This window comes from Echinococcus granulosus (assembly GCF_000524195.1).
Source record: "Echinococcus granulosus chromosome Unknown EG_S00005, whole genome shotgun sequence".
Lineage (NCBI taxonomy): Eukaryota > Metazoa > Platyhelminthes > Cestoda > Cyclophyllidea > Taeniidae > Echinococcus > Echinococcus granulosus.
In genome coordinates, this window is record NW_020170385.1 from 203,811 (window position 1) to 221,371 (window position 17,561).

Consider the following 17,561-nt stretch of genomic DNA (forward strand, 5'->3'; position numbering starts at 1 on the left):
CATACCAGAGACCATGGTCACAACGTCAGATAAACGTATGATAAAATAGATCTAGACGGATGCCTTTTTGGCAATTAAAAACGAATTTAAAGGATGGCATAAATCAGATTATACAGAAATATGCACAAAAGAGGAGGACGGGTTACAGAAAGCGCTGTTGATGCGAGAGATGCAAGGCGGTTGCCGCAGCTGTTACTTCAACACCTGATTCGGAATTACTTAAAAAACAAGCGAGGGTGAATCTTCAAAATTTTGAATAATTTTGACTTATTGCTATCAGAGAATAAAGTTTTGAACAGGAACCGTAGTATTAAAATAATTTTCAAGTACCGTTGTGGCAAACAGTCGTGTGTTATATATGCAATGCACACCCTCCTCAAATAAAATTTTGGTTGACTTTTGCGTAATTTGCAAGGAATTACATCAATGGCAAGAAATCTGCTTGAGTTTAAATATGTCATGGTTATCTGCAATGAACTTCGCAGATAACTTGCATTCACATTTCACCAAATTTAATTTTTCTTAATTACCAAAGCTTAACTTCGATAATGCGTTCGTTGCAGTGAATCTACTAACACCAGGTGGAGTTGATCAAAAGAATTTTACCTCATGCTCTGTGTAAAACCACCAAGCTGTTGTGCAGTCATTCCGCTTACATCTACTTAAAATACTAACTTAATAGCTGTTGTTTTGTCGATGGGAACACGGTCAACTTCTGGTCGGCTGCGAACAGTGTAACGCTAGTTGATTATTGAGTTGATGGAGCTCAAGAGTTAGAATGCAATTGGTAATACGAGATGGCTACAGACTTTATTACAGCTTCAAACTCATTCCAACAGGAGAGGAGATTTACTGATCCTGCATCTCTGATCAACCGATTGTAGACCCTTCTGCTTCGCAGAGAACGCTTTTAATTTACACTCACCTGCCGTGCCGTAGGAGCTTGGTGCAGACGATAAAACTTGACCGCCTACAAGATTGAAAAGGGAAAGCAATTACTTTACTAGGCTGAGCGTGCTATCTCAATTTCATTTCCCGGAGTGATAGTATTGTTACTAGTGTTTGTTGTGGGTCTCTATTATCATTATGTCATATCTGCACCAATTGGAGTCATTAAATCGGCAATTATTGTTTCATGTAGAGTAAGCAGTCGCTTAACACGCATTTCTTTATGATTTGAGTTTTATTTGAGCTTTCAGTTGTAATCGTTGCTTAAAAATGCTTAATAAAGAAGGATTTCTTACTCTGCATTTTCAAATTCTTGTAAAAATAACTACAGGAGATTGGATTGTGGTAGTAGATCTCCCATCAGTAAGAGGTTCATAAAGGTGGGAAATTAATAAAATTAAGCGGAATACTGCTTCACCGACGAAAGTATGATATCATAGCCGTTACATACCTCCATCCCTTACTTTTTAGGATTTTTCCAAGCGTTCTTTCTGCTCTAGAGGACAGTAAATAGAAAATGACAGGCGTTGAAAATGGCACTGGCAAGATAGGTGCACACAAGGTGAACCTACCGACCATCCGAATAATACTCGGCAGTGTCGAAGAAGTTCACCCCGCTGTTGTATGCCAGTGTGGTTATCTTTTCTGCCATCTACAATATCATGGATTGTGAGGCACCGTTGCACCGACTTCGGTGCAACGTTTAATAACTTTTGATAGTTGGTACAGAGACAATCACTCAAATTCCTCCAAAATTCTTTATTCAAAGTGAATAAAGATACATCAAGCAGTATTTCTGAATGCTGCGTATCACGGTTAGAGTAAAAACTTTTCTCTAACCTCGAGTAACACAAATAACCCGCTAATTTGTTTTAGTATTGCTTATAACAAATAAATTTGATTCTGTTTTTCTGAGGCAAAGTAAGGTCCACTGTGTGAGGTTAGTGAAAAAAGGTTAGTTGGCATTGTGCCCAAGGAGATAATTCTACCTGGAGGCGAGGGATAGAGCCGCAAACCATAGAAAACCTTACTTCATCTGAGATCTGACCACCAAATGTCACAGCTGTCCCTAAACAAAAGGAAAACGATTTGTTTGATCAATCCTGGCTTCAAATTCACGTAACTAGAAAATAAATCAACAATTCACTACAGAGCAAAATTTCACTAATTATTGAGGTATTGGGAAAACCTAATAATAATCCAGCTCTGCTAGGCACTACTGAATTAGTCTTGCTCTTCTAAGAGCATGCTTTACTCAGTGAGTAAATTTTAATTAAAACCCAGAAGGTCAACTATTTTTACAGCGACAAAACTTTTTATGTATGAACAATCCTGCCTGATTTGGTGCTATTCGGAAATGTATGTTAGGCATGGGATAAATTTGACCGCAAGAAGTGTGAATTGTAGTATAAAACTCAAGAAGAGAATTAACATTTCAATCTGAGCCATGAGGTGCCATCGACCTGTAAGAGCAACTTTTCAAGATTGCACTTCCCTGAGCGGAGGGCAATTTATACATCGCGCATCGATAGCTTCCCTTTAAGAATAGTAATATCACTGCATTTCTAAAGGCAACTTTCTTGCTACTTAGTTCATTTTTAGTGTCACAATAATGCCTATTTTTCTCCTTGCATATTCACGTGTTGCGGTAATGCCACGACGCGCATTCCGTGTTCCATACAACGTGAAGGACTAAACTTCTCATTTTGCGAAATAGAAAAATAATTATTTTCTTAGTGGTACATGACATATATTTAGTCACTTCTAAATAAATCAAGCAATTATTTGTAGTTCACCAGATTTTGCTCCAAAACCGAGTAAATGTGAATATTGAGTCACATACACTGCGGTTTTTCGATATCACCTTTCCTGTGGTCCACTAAAACTCACTGAAGTGAGCGTTTCGCGCAAAACATGTCATTAACTATTGTAATTCTAAGTACGCATCGGCAAGGAAAATCGTAAAATACTTAGCCAGAAAGAAAGCAGGAGAGCTTGACATATATAATCGTGGTTCACTTTCCGTCAAAGAAATGTAAGTCGACATTGAATATTCGTTGTCGATAAAACTATTTTGAATGGAATACTGCCCATAAACGACACGGTCTCAAGATTTTTTTTGGATCAAAGTAGAAACGGAAATATCGGTATCGAAGTGTAAACAATAATAGTAACCGGGGAGTTCCAAATGGGTTTTGGCCTACGCAGCCAGTTCTAGTGGCTTTATTGACACCATCAAGTGGATAATGACTTTCACCTGGAGAGTTCCTCTGCTTCCACCAAAAGCAACTTGGAAAAGTGGATAATAGTGCATTTTAGAAACACTACTAGTTTTGAATTTACCATACGATTTCGCTCTGACTGTCCAACCGCTTGCTTCAGAGTTGAACTGAATAGTTAGTACACACCTTGTTGTCAGTGGATGTTAGGTTGTCGCCTGGTTACTATTCACCAAAATCTATTTGTTCCTTATTAAAATTGCATTAACGTTAGGGCTGAGGTTCAGCGGTTTTCAATTTTAATAGTGGAATCGGTGAAAGGACTCAAAGTTGTCAAAATAAAATTACTGTTAAAATTTTTACATTTTGCTTACCAAGGCCGAGGCACGAAACTCTTAATCCTGTGCCGCCGAGTTTTCTAAAAACAAATTCAGCTTAATCATCATGTAATTCGAATCACATTAAATTGCTTAAGGTCAAGGAGTTACCTAAGAATCGCAGGATTGGCTTGTTATGAGGTGCAAAAATAACTGAGGTGACTAAAATGTTTGAATTAGTAGTAACTTTCTGTCTCCCTTCTTTGGCGCGTAAATCGGCTCTACATGAAAGCATGCTGCGCAAAAGCCCCACCAAGGCGCTTATGGCTTGAACCTATCCATGCATGTCCAAACAAGCAACTTTTTCTGCGCTACTTACTGGTTCCAACTTTTCAATTTTTTCTACTTTGTTTTCGAAGCGAAAGACTTTATAAATAGGCAGCAAGAAGAATAAATGACGCCTGATCCGCTTAGCAAACAGTGTAGTATTATATATGCGAAATTCTTCATTGATCCCCTCCCTTGTGGAAAACATGCCATTAACTCACAGCCAGGTATATTAGCCCATGTGATTTCAGGGTGCTGCTTGGATTGGAGCTACAGATAAACAACTGACCTGTTGTAAACACTGGAAGATTTAGAATCTGGATTTTGAAAAAGGCTCAACAGATTTGTATTTATATTGGATTGCCTGCGAATAGAAAGCAGTAAATGTGCAATTAACTTGATAATATCATCCACGGTCTTGTGAATATAATTTGGTGGGATGCGTGGCAAGGATAGAGAAACGGGCATACAGGTAGCACACACAATTCGACTCCTATTCTAGTGTATTTGCATTCGATAACGTCTAAAGATTCTCAACAAACTCGACTTATGCAAAGAATACCGAGTTGGAAGTTACAACTGCAGAGCAGTTTTTCTCAAAATAGATGGGTAGGTAGGCGTGCATTTTGAACCTCTGGGAATAGTAAACAACGGAAAACCGTGAAAATTAGTGCTTCCGAATTGCACACATCCGACGGTCCATCGTTGGCTTTAAACATGTACGCCTGTGATAGCTGCCCTTTTGTTTGCCTAAACCTCACTAAATCAAGTGGTGAAACTTGATTAGGGAGCATCATAACTTGAGTGAAAGTAACCGAGGTGGTGAGGTTGCTTGATTGCATAAAAACTTTGGGGCAGCGATATAATTCTTTTATGTTTTAAAATCAAGAACATACAACAAGAAAAATCGCTAGAAGCCAAGTAACTGATTCAACTAAACATAAAATTATTAACTAACGATAGAACATCATGCCGTTATTCATTAGCCCTTAGGCCACTTGCCCCTTTATGCATCGAACTTAATATGACAGGAATACACTTAAACATCTGAAACATCCGCTCACTTAAAGACTCTAAAAACCTTTGAAAACTACATACAGATATATGTAGAATTAATGTTCCGTAAAAGAAGAAATAGTAAGTAAAGTGGGTAAACGGGTATTAAAGAAAATGGGTCCGATGATTTACCTATACTGCATTCTGTAGACAGTTTAATAAATTGAATTTCTTGGTGTCTGGTCCAAAATGCTTCAAGGTACGTAGCTATTCAGTTGGAAAATTCGCATTCATTTCTGCTAATAATTATAACAGCATTGGCCAATCGGAATGCGATTATTTGCCAAATCAACAACCTGGTCGGTGATTGGCTAGTGAATCCGCACAAGGATAAATTCATCACCTCTCTTAGTCGTCCTATTACTGTACCTTGGATTAAAACGCATATTAGCATTACAAGCCTTCCATGCCGAAATGTACGCCTTCATCTCCATTGTCCTTAATGAAGTTCGGATTAACAACAGATCATTCGTAAATGAACTTTTTTGGTAGGGCATTAAACTTTAAACGCACAAAGATTAAAATTACCCAGACTTCACTTAACTACCTTAGTAATGTGTCTAACTATTCTGGGAGCGAAATGAGAATAGTCAGTGTCACATGGGGACACCCAGAGTAGTGGATATGATTAATGATATGAGTATTAGTGTGACTCTATGACAATGGGCCTTGTAATGAACCGTACACGAGCAGTGTGTGCCTACGTTTGACTGTAGCTGGCTAACTTGAACATCGGTTTAACCGCATTTTTTGTGCATGAGTATATCTTTCCAGCCCGACGGATTGCGCATTGGATTATGCACTCAGGCATTAATGTATTCTGAACTTATTCCAGATTCATTCATTCAACCCCAATTAATTATTTCATTTAATCATTTGCGATTCATTTATTCTTGCGATCGATCTCTCATTCATCCACTCCTTCCAATGCCCTGCATTATTCGTTCTCTCTTCTTTCATTCACTAATTTACGTGTCCATTCGTTCAATCATCCCTTCTTTATAAGTTGGAATCCCACAACGTTGATTGGCCCATTCCTAAAATATCATCGGTGTTTTCACTACTCCAGTCATGACAACAAAATATTTTTATGCCCACTTTAATGTACTTCCTTGCATACGAAAGACAATAAATTGATCGCTGCTTTGATAGAAAAGAACTGTCTCTCTCTGAGACTACCCTTCCTTCCAGTGGGTTCTTTTCACTAAATGGAGCTTCGACCAAATGAGATGCGTTTAGGACTTCGCAATATTCTTCAGATTTACATACTTTTATGGCAGCCTTGCTTTCGTTACTTAATACCTAGGATGGGAATGGCAATTGATCATCGCATATAATTGTCAAGGTTTAAGTAAGCTAGATTAAATTCTTTTTCCTGGACAATGACAACTCCTATTTTTGACGCTTTCAAGTAATCTTCGGTTTCGCATTCATTGGAATATAGTACACGGTCCGGTATTAACTTCAGCACTCTTACTCCCCATGAAACTTCACCGTCACCACTGTAGGTTGGAGAACCATCCCTCTGCCCGTTTCAAAATGCAAACAAAATTTGACGATGTATATTTACCGGGACCCCAAATGCTCATGCTTTTTAGCGCACACGAACCAAGGAGGAGAGCACCACTGCCACTTTTGATGCAGTCCATTGCAAAAGGAGGCTACCACTGAATTACAAGAACCAAATCTAACCAGTAGGAATGCGATCGCCCCTGCAACACCTTGCAATTTTTATATACGGTTAACGGTTAATGCCAAGAGTTCCACAAAATTGTATTGTCCGCCTACACTAGAACTGGACCATGTCCACTACAAGCTGAGTAAGGTAGCCCATCCCTCCAATTTTCACCTGTGACTTTAGTAATATTCATGTGTAACAGATGTTATACTTGTCTGTTGACAAGTTAAAGTGGCTGGGGTTTCGTAATCGTGCAAAAGCGAAATTCGCAAGCTGCAAGTCTGTGTAAACGTCCCTGTGCTTGATTAAAGCCTGAAAAGATAAATAAACACTGAAATTTACTATCCACCGTGCGTCAAGGATTGTGTTGTATTCATTAGTTAAGCACACACCCACATACAAAGAGCGAGACAGGTGGCTGCGTGATTTGGCCAGTGATACTCCGAGAGTCCAAATTATTCTGCATCAGTATTAATTCCTACGCTACGTAAGAAGGGACAGCACGTAAGTTTCCTTATCCCAAAAATTAAACAACAATGTTTTTAATCCAAAGTCATTTATTTTTCTTAGAAAAAAACCGACACGGACTAGTTAAGACCAATTACTCTTGTACAGGAGTAGAAATGAGCAAATCCGAACATGTGGTGGGTGAAAAGAGAGGTCTTCCTAAGTGACCCATGGATCTACAGTTTCCTTGACATTCCTCCTTCGAATTACGCCTTCAAGCTCCTCTTTGTGCTTGTCAAACTTAAACAAAGTCATTGAGGTTGATGGTGACTGTGAGTGATTGAGACGTTTGTCCGAGGATGTCAGAGAAATACCTGTCGAGAGCCATCTCATCAGGCACTTCAAAATAACTACGTTAACAACGAGGAAGAGAGCAGAGGCGCCCCAGAGGGCGAGCCAAAGACTACGGCCCCAGAAAGCACCTCCGCCCATTTCGTGAAGGTAGGCGACAGTCAACCAGCAAACCTGGCCGGCGAACCAAAGGCCGGCCAACGAGGTGGTCCGACGAACCACACTTGGGGTGAGGCCGGTGGTGCGCGCCACGTAGCCGAACAGTCCCTTCGAGGCCTCATGGCACCCCGGCGGTGTGTGAATGTGGGCCAGCGCTGGGGGCAAAAGGACCAGCCACCACAGGAAATACTGCGACGTACATACCTTCAAAATAGATGGAAGGTGTTATCAACACCGTTAAGAGCTTGAATTCACGAAAAGCAAGTGGCCTCGAGCGGAAACTTCCGAGAACTCGCACATTGGGCGTTTGTCAAAGTGTTTGGGACGATCGACAGATAGCTAAGTCCATGAGCCCGAAAGAGGGGTCGCACTAAACACACAAAATTCCGCTCTAGCATTGGAAAAAAACCATAGTCGAAAGATGATGAAATACGGTCGTGTAACCATAACGGTAGTTTGATTAGCTATTACGATACATTTATCACATGCAAATAACTGGATGTTTGGTAGGCGCAGATGCTTCAAAGGTTGTAGGCAACCTTGTGATTTCAAAACCCCTCAGCTTTAACTCTATTCATTGAGTCTATGCCGTCCTATGCCAAAGAAAACACTATTTGTTCCCAATGAATAATTTTGGACACTCCATTTGTCGAGAAATCTAATGGGAAAACTGTGCTGCAAATATATCCACTCACGAATTGTTTAAAGAGTGGAAAAATTATGATGTAAACATTAACCTTTTGATTTAGACAACGACCAAGGATTGCTAGCTTTCAATTAAGAAGCACAAAAGGCATTTCACAGTGTGAATGTAATTGGACTGCGATTTCAAAAGCAAATGCCACAGGCAAGTAGTTCAATGTCCTAGGAAAAAGCCATTTAGTTTAGTACTAGTTTAAAAGTGCGCACAATGAAGTCTCGACATGAACACATTTATGAAATGCAAACGCTGATACGAGAGCAAATGATGTCAAAAGGGTACAAGATGGTACACCACCCAGAAGGTTTCGTCGGTAAGCAAGAAACTTAGCGCTGAGCAAATTCCCTTCAGCTATACTCCACTGAATGCAATCCAACTGAGAAAATTGTTAAAACAATGATCATTAGCTAACCAAATCTACACGTCCGACGAGGTCAAACACAAATATATTGTTAAATTAGACAAAGGTGCCCACTTTCCTGTAGGCTTGGCAAGCCATCATCTAAATGCCTCCCCACCCAAAAGTTCATCCCGGCGTCGATTACGCCAACCCGCTCTGAGCGTCCTTGTGACCGTAAAGTACGGCCCCTTGATGGGCTTTGATGCCGCCGCCATTATCGCTACTCCCGGACGAGAAATTCAAAAAATTTAGCATACACCCATTCGCGGGATTCACTGATACTCGGATAAAGGTGAATAGGACATCTATAAAAAGTAGAATGGATTTAGAAATGAGATATTTGCCTAAAGCTTGTTCGGCAACTAAATCAATTGCCCTTAAGAATCAAACCTTGTCTTGTTAAAACAATGGGGCCATGAGAATAGAGGAACGAGTCCGCGTTCCCTCAAAATAAACTGCAAATTTGCTTAAGAATAGCATTTAAACTGGTCTCATGACACTTAAGCTTGTCAGACAAAGGAAGTTTTTATCTTTTTTCTGGCCTTAAGAATCTCATGAGAAAGAGATGTATTATAGCCCTAATTACAAGAAACATATTTGATTAAATAAGCTTCTGCAATCAACATATAGTGCTATGTGTAAATCAGCCCAGAATAAATAGAAAAGCTCCAGGAAGAATAGAGCTTCGGAATCACAATCGAAGCGCTAAATGCCTCTCGTGTTTCAGCGAACGAAAACAAAGCACATGGACACTTTCCCCATTCAAGGGAAATCGAAGGTGAATGCAAAAACGTGGCCACAAGTAGTTTCAAAACTTAGCTGGTACAAGCTCAATGGCTTTCGTAATGACCACTTATCATATAGGCGAACGATAAATAATGTCTTCTGATCTGGGCACGTGTTTAGAAGTGGAATGAAAATGTCATTTATAAAAGATAGTATTGCCTTTTCAAAAATAGACTGCGTCAAAAGCAGGTGTAAGCGTTCGGACTGGTACCCACAAGTGGCAGCTGCAACACATGCTGTACATTTGCGTCCCATTTCAAACACCATTCACAATGTCGCACTTGTCTTAAGGCACTTTTCCAACGTGAGGAACTAACGCGGAGAGATTTGTAGTTGGAGGTGTCAAAATAGCATCGCTTATGGGAGACGCTAACTGGACTTAATCCTAAGAAATGCGTGCTTATGTAGTAATTCAGTTAAAAAGCGTAATATTCATCGAGCCACGTTTATTCTACTAGACAAAATATTAACGCCATGAACGTATTGTTTAACCGTCGTTGTGGTGTCTGGAGCCTCAGACCCGATAGGCAACAGTTGCGTGTAGACGGAGCTGCTTGTGTGCGCGCGAAAGCAGAGCGAGAAAGGAAGAGATAGTCTTTTTATGGGCCTTGCCACAGTTAGGTTTACGGAAAAACAGAATAGGCCAAAAGGACTTATGCGAGCTTTAGCATCGGCCACATTTAGCACACACTGTAAATATGGTAATCCATTTTGCAGGCCCACTATGGATACCTAATCCTGATGATAATAAATTATTCTGGGGAGTTCTAAAACATCACTATTAATGAGCGTTGTCCTTGCCATAACAGTGAATGTATAATAAACAGACCCCGGTGAGAATATGAAAAAAAGTTTGTTGGCTTTCAGTAGAGTATTACAATGTCTACTTTGTTTTTCTTTCCAAATTATTTGATGTTTGCATCCAGTTGCGCGATAAAACGAACCTGATCGTATGGAAGAAGATGTCATTCCTTCCTAAACTGATCCCATTAGTTTTATGCTTTTACCAATAGCTATTAGCATCAATAAGGGTTGCCGCCCTCCAATGACAGCACCAATCATAAGAAGTCATAGTCTGAATCAATCTCGATTCGGCTGATCAAATCATTAATGCAAGCATTTAAGCCGGTAGACAAACTAAGTCACTGATTGACTAAGAGTAGGAATGCTTTATTCACAAACGACTATTGAATAAGACGATAAATGCTCATAATGCCTTTAAGTAGTCTCAATGGGGTCAACTACAACCCGCTATTTGTAAAGAAATCACACGACTACTTTCCTACAAAAGCAGTTCGCTAAGTGGTAGAAACAGCAGCGTGCTACCTATAAGCAGGTGTTTACTAACTAGACACCTCGAAGAACACACGGTAGAGACAGAAAGAATGGGAAGAGAAGGGACTAACCTTGTTGAAGGTGACGAAGGCGAATGTGATGGCAAACCAAGCGAAACTGGGAGTGTGCCAGAGATGGAAGGAGAGACCAATGACGAGCAGAGCCGAGGGTAGCATGATGAGCACCTTGAAGAGGGCGTAGAGGTGCTGGAGGGTGGCGGGACAAAAGAAGATCTCGAGGAGCCAAACAGGGAAGTGGTTGTAGGGGAAGAGGCTAGAGTCGTAGGCGGTCTCGTTGAGTGCCAGAGACCCCTCGAAGAGATAGATGGGGTAGAAATGAGGTGCGAAGTTGTGCCAGAGGTCGACACGGGTGAAGTGATAGAAGTAGGCGTGGTCCAGGAAGGTCCGTCCATAGGCTGCGTAGGCGGCCCACGTGAGCCCCGAGAGGGAGGTGAGAGTTGCAAGGCCGAAGCACCAGTGGCATCTCGTGGGCAGAAGATGAATCGAAGGATGGGACGGTTCGTTGAGTTGCAGATAGATGACAGGCGCGTAGATGACGGGGTAGAGCTTGATGTGGATGCAAAGACCAAAAAGCAGCCCCGCAAGTACCACGCGGTTTTGTAGGAGGCACCACAAACAGGCTAGCACGCACACCCCCAGAATTGACTCCGCATTGCCCCGCACCGAGACGGTTGTCGTGACGGGATTGAACAGCCAAAAGGCGCCAACAAGCCAGGAGATTGTGTGTGTGCTTATTGATTGGGTCTGTTAATGTAAGATACTCCATCATGATGGGTTTTAAACTGAGCAACCAAGCGTTATGAACTGAGTTTTGCGCGAGTGACCTGGATCCTGTCAAGCTCGCAACCAGATAAAAGGAATGGGCAGGGACTTCGAGATAGATGTCTTTATCGACCGACATGTGCAAGTAAAGAAAGTACTGTGGGTGGTTATGAGCCTAGCGGGTAGACAGCGTAGACTGTGAGCGTGAGACTGAATCTTTCGATCGTCTTAGTTACGAGTAGTTGCATTAACTGAGTAACCCTGACCTTATGGTGATCATCAGTACACCGAAAGTGTATCTATACATGGTATGAACCAATTAAAAGACAGCGAATGTTCGTAGACTAGCCATTAGTTGGGACTTTTGGAAAATCAAACAAGAACGTTTTCTAAGGATCCCTACAGCTCCAGCAGATGGTTAATAACAACTAATTCATGGGGGCTTATTTAAAGACTGGAGATGGTGTCCCCTCGAGTGACCCATCACGGTCAGCACAGGGCCAATAATAAGCATCACACAGGTCCCATTTGATTTGATTTGTGGTAGCCCTTTATCTCAGTGCCTTTCAGACGTCTACTTGTTCAGCCCCTTCAAATCTGCAGACTTAACAACTTAGTGTGAAAACATCTGGATCCTATTTGACAACAATGACGAAGGCCAAATGAATCTCTATCAGGAATATTTAGTTTAAACACTTTTCAAATAAGGGGAGAGCAGATAAATGTAAGGGTGACAAAGAGTGCAGAGATGAACGTGGAAGATAATTGCGCAAAAAGTGGCGGTGACATTTGGTACCGCCCAAACCCTCCTTCCTCTCTCCCCGTTTTCATTGCGCACCTACCTCGCAGGCCTTAATTACACTCTGGTGACTAAAATTAACTTGCACAAGAAAAGAAAGTCAGACGTGAAAAGAAACAGGATGCATTAGTGCAGCGCGTGTGTGTGCACTTTTGTGTTTGTGCGTAGGATGCCCTACACCCAGGTGAGCGAAGCAGTTGTGTAATTTCATCTGATGTCAGAGACAGAGAAGGAGGTGGGGGAGTGGGCTGACGACATTTCTATTTTAGACATATCCCCCTCCCATTCACACAATTGTATCAAAACGTGGCATAAAGGAAAATAGACACATCCGCATCCCAGTCAGAATCCAATTTCAACTGTTGCTTCACAGAAGCAGCCTCAATCCAAATTAAACTAGTTTTCCTACTAAATTGACGAAAAGAAGTGCTCAAAGCACTCAGTATCAGATTGTAAATGTTTACTTTTTTAACAAAATATGTGTGATGACCATTACAAGGAATCTAATCACTATGACCTGAGTAGACCTATTAAGATGCATAGACACTTTGAGTGCTCAAGCAAGCCATTTTCGAAAAATAATCTTACAAATGGAAGTGATTTTAACAGACGTTTTGTCTTATTTAAGAAAATCCTTAGCCAAAATAGGTGAGAACGCCAGATACGCATCATCAGCTCGTATTTAGATTTATTTACCGTCAAAAATCGTTTAATTGGCGGGGTTAGGAAAGTTGGAAAAATCGGTCATGCAAGTAAAAGCCATAGCATCACTTCATCTGAGAAAAGATAATCGTGTTTTTTAAACTGACATTTGGTATCAAAGCTCTTAGTGGTGATAGATTGCTAAACCACCTTAGTGAGACTTTGTAAGATTGTAAAAAAAACTGATCATAAAATGTAATTTTGGAAAAAATGGTGACAATTAGTCCAGAAGTCTTCACAAAAATGCATCTTAAATTACTCTGTCCCTATGACCGCTAGTCCACGCCCCACACTACCAAGGAGTAAGAAGCGATGAGTTTCAGTGCAAAAACGCCATTAGGGGAATGACAACTAAATGAGTTACAAAGTTCCAGTTACGAGTCGTAGTCGATCAGAAGGCGGTGAGTGCATTATGCGGTAGACCACATTTTAAGAACCATGAACCACGTTATGACCAGAGATTGACTGAAGCCGTTGGAGCGCAAAAGGGGATTGGGGTCAACTCACAGCGTTTTCCGTGAGGATAATGTGGCGTTGAAGGAGAGCGCAGAAGATGTCAGCAGAGATGAAGACGACCTTGCCGAAAGCGTAGGCGACCGCGCGGAAAGGCGCGGAGAGGCGGAACGTGGTCGAGACGAAGTGGCCGGGCCATAGGAAGAGGGCGATGAGGGGCGAGTAGCGGTAGGTGGGGCGCGCCTCGTAGATGTTGACCCCCGTTGTCATGGCCTTCGCTGCATCCGTGAACACGTCGTAGTCCACGTCCGTGAAACGCAGCTGCCCGTCTGGCCATCGAGTTGCGTCCTGCCATAAGCTGAATGTGAAGAGTCCCAGGCGCAGAACCAATGCGCTACTCAACAGGTACTTCGCGAAGTCGCCAGGTAGTCTTGTCTTCATCGACCTCACTATATGTAAAGGCATTACATACATACTACTCCGCAGTAATAGTAGAAAGTATACACGAGCCTTGATTTGAATCCCATCAAGCTGAATCGAATACCGCCGGAACGTTTCGCCAAAGACACGCTTGTTTCGAGCGTTTTTAGATTTGCCACGCGATTTTGAGAAGGGAATTGCGCACTCTCATATGTCTTCACAAAAAAATAGAACGCTCTACATCAGGACTGTTTCACAAATAAAGGTTTCGTTGGTGCATTATAGATGTTGTGGCAGCCTTCAATGATTGCTTTGACATAATGGGAGACCTAAGAAGAGGTTTGGGACAACTTTCCACTCCTAAAATCATTTATAATGTATCAGATCTGGGGTTTCTGAATTAGCATACTTGTCCTACTGTTAAGTTTGCCTTGACCGTAGTGCGAAACCGAGTACATTTACTGAGCACAACGGGAAACGCCTTATCTCATTGGAAAAAGTGCCTTTCTGATTGCCATGTTCATCTTAGGCCTTTTTTCCTACTCGAACCATAAGGCACCCGATTCCCATGAATGTCCGGATTGAAAACATCAGATACCATAATAACGATTGACAAAATGATCCCTTTTGGAAATATGGAAACATTACAAAACACTTTTAACAAAGGTAATGCTAGTAAACAGTGCACCGGGATCAAACTTTACCAGTCCAGAAGACCATAAAGTCAGTGCACATGAAGGCTTTGTGCCGCTGTAACCGAGTTAAATATAAAACATAAAAAGGAGTACAGGCATGGTTAGTTAGAGAAAGCGATAAAAGAAGCAAAGACAATAATGATAACTCCAAGTTTTTATTTTAATCCGAAGTCGACAAAATGCTGAAAAATGAAAATGGATACATACAAATAATGGAAGGGACGTAATCCCTGAAAGAAATTTGGTTGACCTCCAATTTTGCGGTCCTACAACCATAAAAAGATCATGGATGAAAAAACGCGTACGTCCCAACTTAGAAAATTTTGATGTTAGGTAATTTATTCAGAAGCAAAATGTAGCAGCACTCGGACTGTATGACTGTCATTGGTATGAGCTTATTTTAGCTGCTCAGATAAACATTCTAGAAATAGCAACTGCAACATGCCCATGCGTACTTCAAATCTGCTACAAATGGGTCACCCTGGAAGCTAGTAAAAAATGAGCTTTTTGACCAAAAGCTGCAAAATCAAAACAAGCTCAACAGCAATGGAAATAAGCGGTACATTCGTACGCAAGAGCGATATACTCCCAGAATAGAGTATCAAGATGAAGTACTAAGAAAATAATGAGAGTAGTTTACACGCACGTTTTAACTGCAAAACAAATGGAATTTGATTAGATCATAAAACTGCTGATAGGGTATCATTTTGGACATAGAGACAAGGAGGAACCTACCACATCACCACCACTACTAATATCGCAGCTGACGCCGCTGGCGCACTAATTCAAAGTAGTTGTGAAGGCCGCGCCATTGAACGGAGTTGAAGATAATGTGGGGGCGACAGGACTGAATCTGCGCTACCGCCTCCTCTGGAGGAAGGTCAAATGCCGACATGAAGTAGCAGGTCACGATAAAAGCGGAACGCGTGCGACCGGCCTTGCAGTGGATGTACACGTTGTCCCCTGGCCTCTGACACGAGTCTATGAAATCCAGGCTTGCGTCAACCTACAGTACCATCGACGATGAGTGGTAAGTTTAATGATCTCTTAGTGCAAAGACAAAAGATACGGGGAAAATGGACTCTGCTCACCTGTTCGTTAGTTGGTACACCGACAAAATCTTCTACCGGTAGTGAGAGGTAGCTTATGCCCCTCTCAGCAGCCTCACGAGGACCAAGGACAAAGGACTTAATTTCAAACGGTTCAACCATGCTGATGACATGGCTAATACCCTCCTTCAGCCGAATGGTGTCCCACTCAGGGAGGATTGGCAACGCTCCCAGAAGCAGTTTGTCATTGATCCGATCATACCAGGTCCGAGCTCCCAATTTGTAAGCCAAAGCACCGTACGCCAGTGAAATGTAAAACTTAATTTCTTTCATGAGGTTAGGCATCACAGAGGGGACCAGGCTGGAAAAACACAGGACAACAAGAAAAGTTCTTAACTTTGTCACCGTGTAAGCACATCCAAAAGAATCACTCACAGTAGTAATGGCAAAAGAGGTGTGGTGAAAATACTTTATTTTTTCTACAAAAGCGAACACAAAAACAAGATCTTGCTAGGGCGCCTCTGAGTGCATGTCTGCCGTTTCAGTGTCATCGAACTGATAGCACTGGGCGAGGCTCAAATCAAGTTGGTTTTTCTGTTCCGGCTCAAGGGGCCACGTATCGATGAAAGTCTGTATGGGGGAAGAGCATTTCCCTGTTCGTAATTATCGAAGTCGGTGGTAAACTTCAATTAGGATCTAACTGCCTAATTTTGGCGCATTCATGTACAACACATAGGGTGTTTGTGAATGGTTATTAATTTGCTGTTTGAGAAGGTGCCAAACAGTCTATTTACCTAGCTCGCAACGGAAATCCGTTTTTAACATCGCAACAACTAAAAATTCCTTTGGTATGAGTAATCTAAAGCTCACTGATCAACATTATCAGTGGAAGGCATAGCTATTCAGATGAAAAGCTTTATTCCGTAATTTTTTTTTATAAACAACAATCTGATATGACTACCTTAATTCTATTCCATGATACCCATGAATGACCTATCCATCAGCGTCCTATATTGTGTGCTTTGGCTACATCAATTTGACTTAAACTGTTAGATAACGTACATTAAAATAAAATGTTGTACCACTTGTCAACAGTACATCACCCAAGGTACATACCCGAACGATATCAAGAATTATTTTGTTAACTGGCACGAAGTGATCGCGCTCCGGAGTGCTCGATGGAATCCCCTGTTCAACGGCCTTCATGGCAAAGTTGGATTCAGGATGCAAGAGAGAAGTAAGAATAAGCAGTCTGTAGACCGTGTCCAGAGCCTGGTGAAAGAGTGCTTCCTGTACAAGACAAGCAGGGCGCTGAAGACGGGAAATTACGTAGAGAGCAAAAGGTCCATAATGCCTCGTTAACCGGAGTCTTGTGACTATGTTCGCACTATCGTTTTCACTTTGATCAGAGGCCGTCTGGTAGCAAGCCCAAATTTTTGCGACTGCGTCATTGTACACTCTCTGACTAATACGAATATAATCGGGACTGTCCGGCTCAAACTGAATCAGGATGAGGTCCAACACATATTCGTGCAAACCATTTTTGAGTGCCACCTTTGGGAAAAAAAGTACACCTAACAAGAGAGGGAAGGAACCTCGAAATAATAAGGCTTCGATTTCCGAAACTCATACCTCAAGATTGGCATCTCGGAACAAGGAAGGCGTGCGAAGTCGTCTACCGGGTAGTGGAAAGAATATTTGATTCAGACGATCACGCTCCGATGCATATGCATGACGAAGTGTCCCGTCTGCCTCTCGGATTAGAATTAATCGACGCCGACGACTCGAATCCAAACCTATATCCACAAAAGCCAGTTTCTGATTGGCTGGAAGGATCCCACACAACCCAGGATTTCGAGCAATAACGGAATCCTTGTGATCATCAGGTGATCTTTCGTTCATGACTGGTGGCATCTGCAGCTTTTGAGATGTCAGCAT

At 41.7% G+C, this 17,561-nt stretch overlaps 1 protein-coding gene across 1 annotated transcript; it reads right to left on the minus strand. All coding sequences in view use genetic code 11, as the record gives it.

Annotated features, from left to right (window-relative positions):
* Positions 1–7,211: 7,211 nt before the first annotated feature.
* EGR_01290 (GPI mannosyltransferase) lies at positions 7,212–17,561 on the minus strand (the record flags this gene model as incomplete). The annotated part of the gene is made up of 6 exons (XM_024490539.1): positions 7,212–7,706; positions 10,795–11,487; positions 13,514–13,908; positions 14,584–14,629; positions 16,740–17,084; positions 17,256–17,561. 6 exons carry the CDS (start codon positions 17,559–17,561, stop codon positions 7,212–7,214), a joined length of 2,280 nt encoding a protein of 759 aa, XP_024354863.1.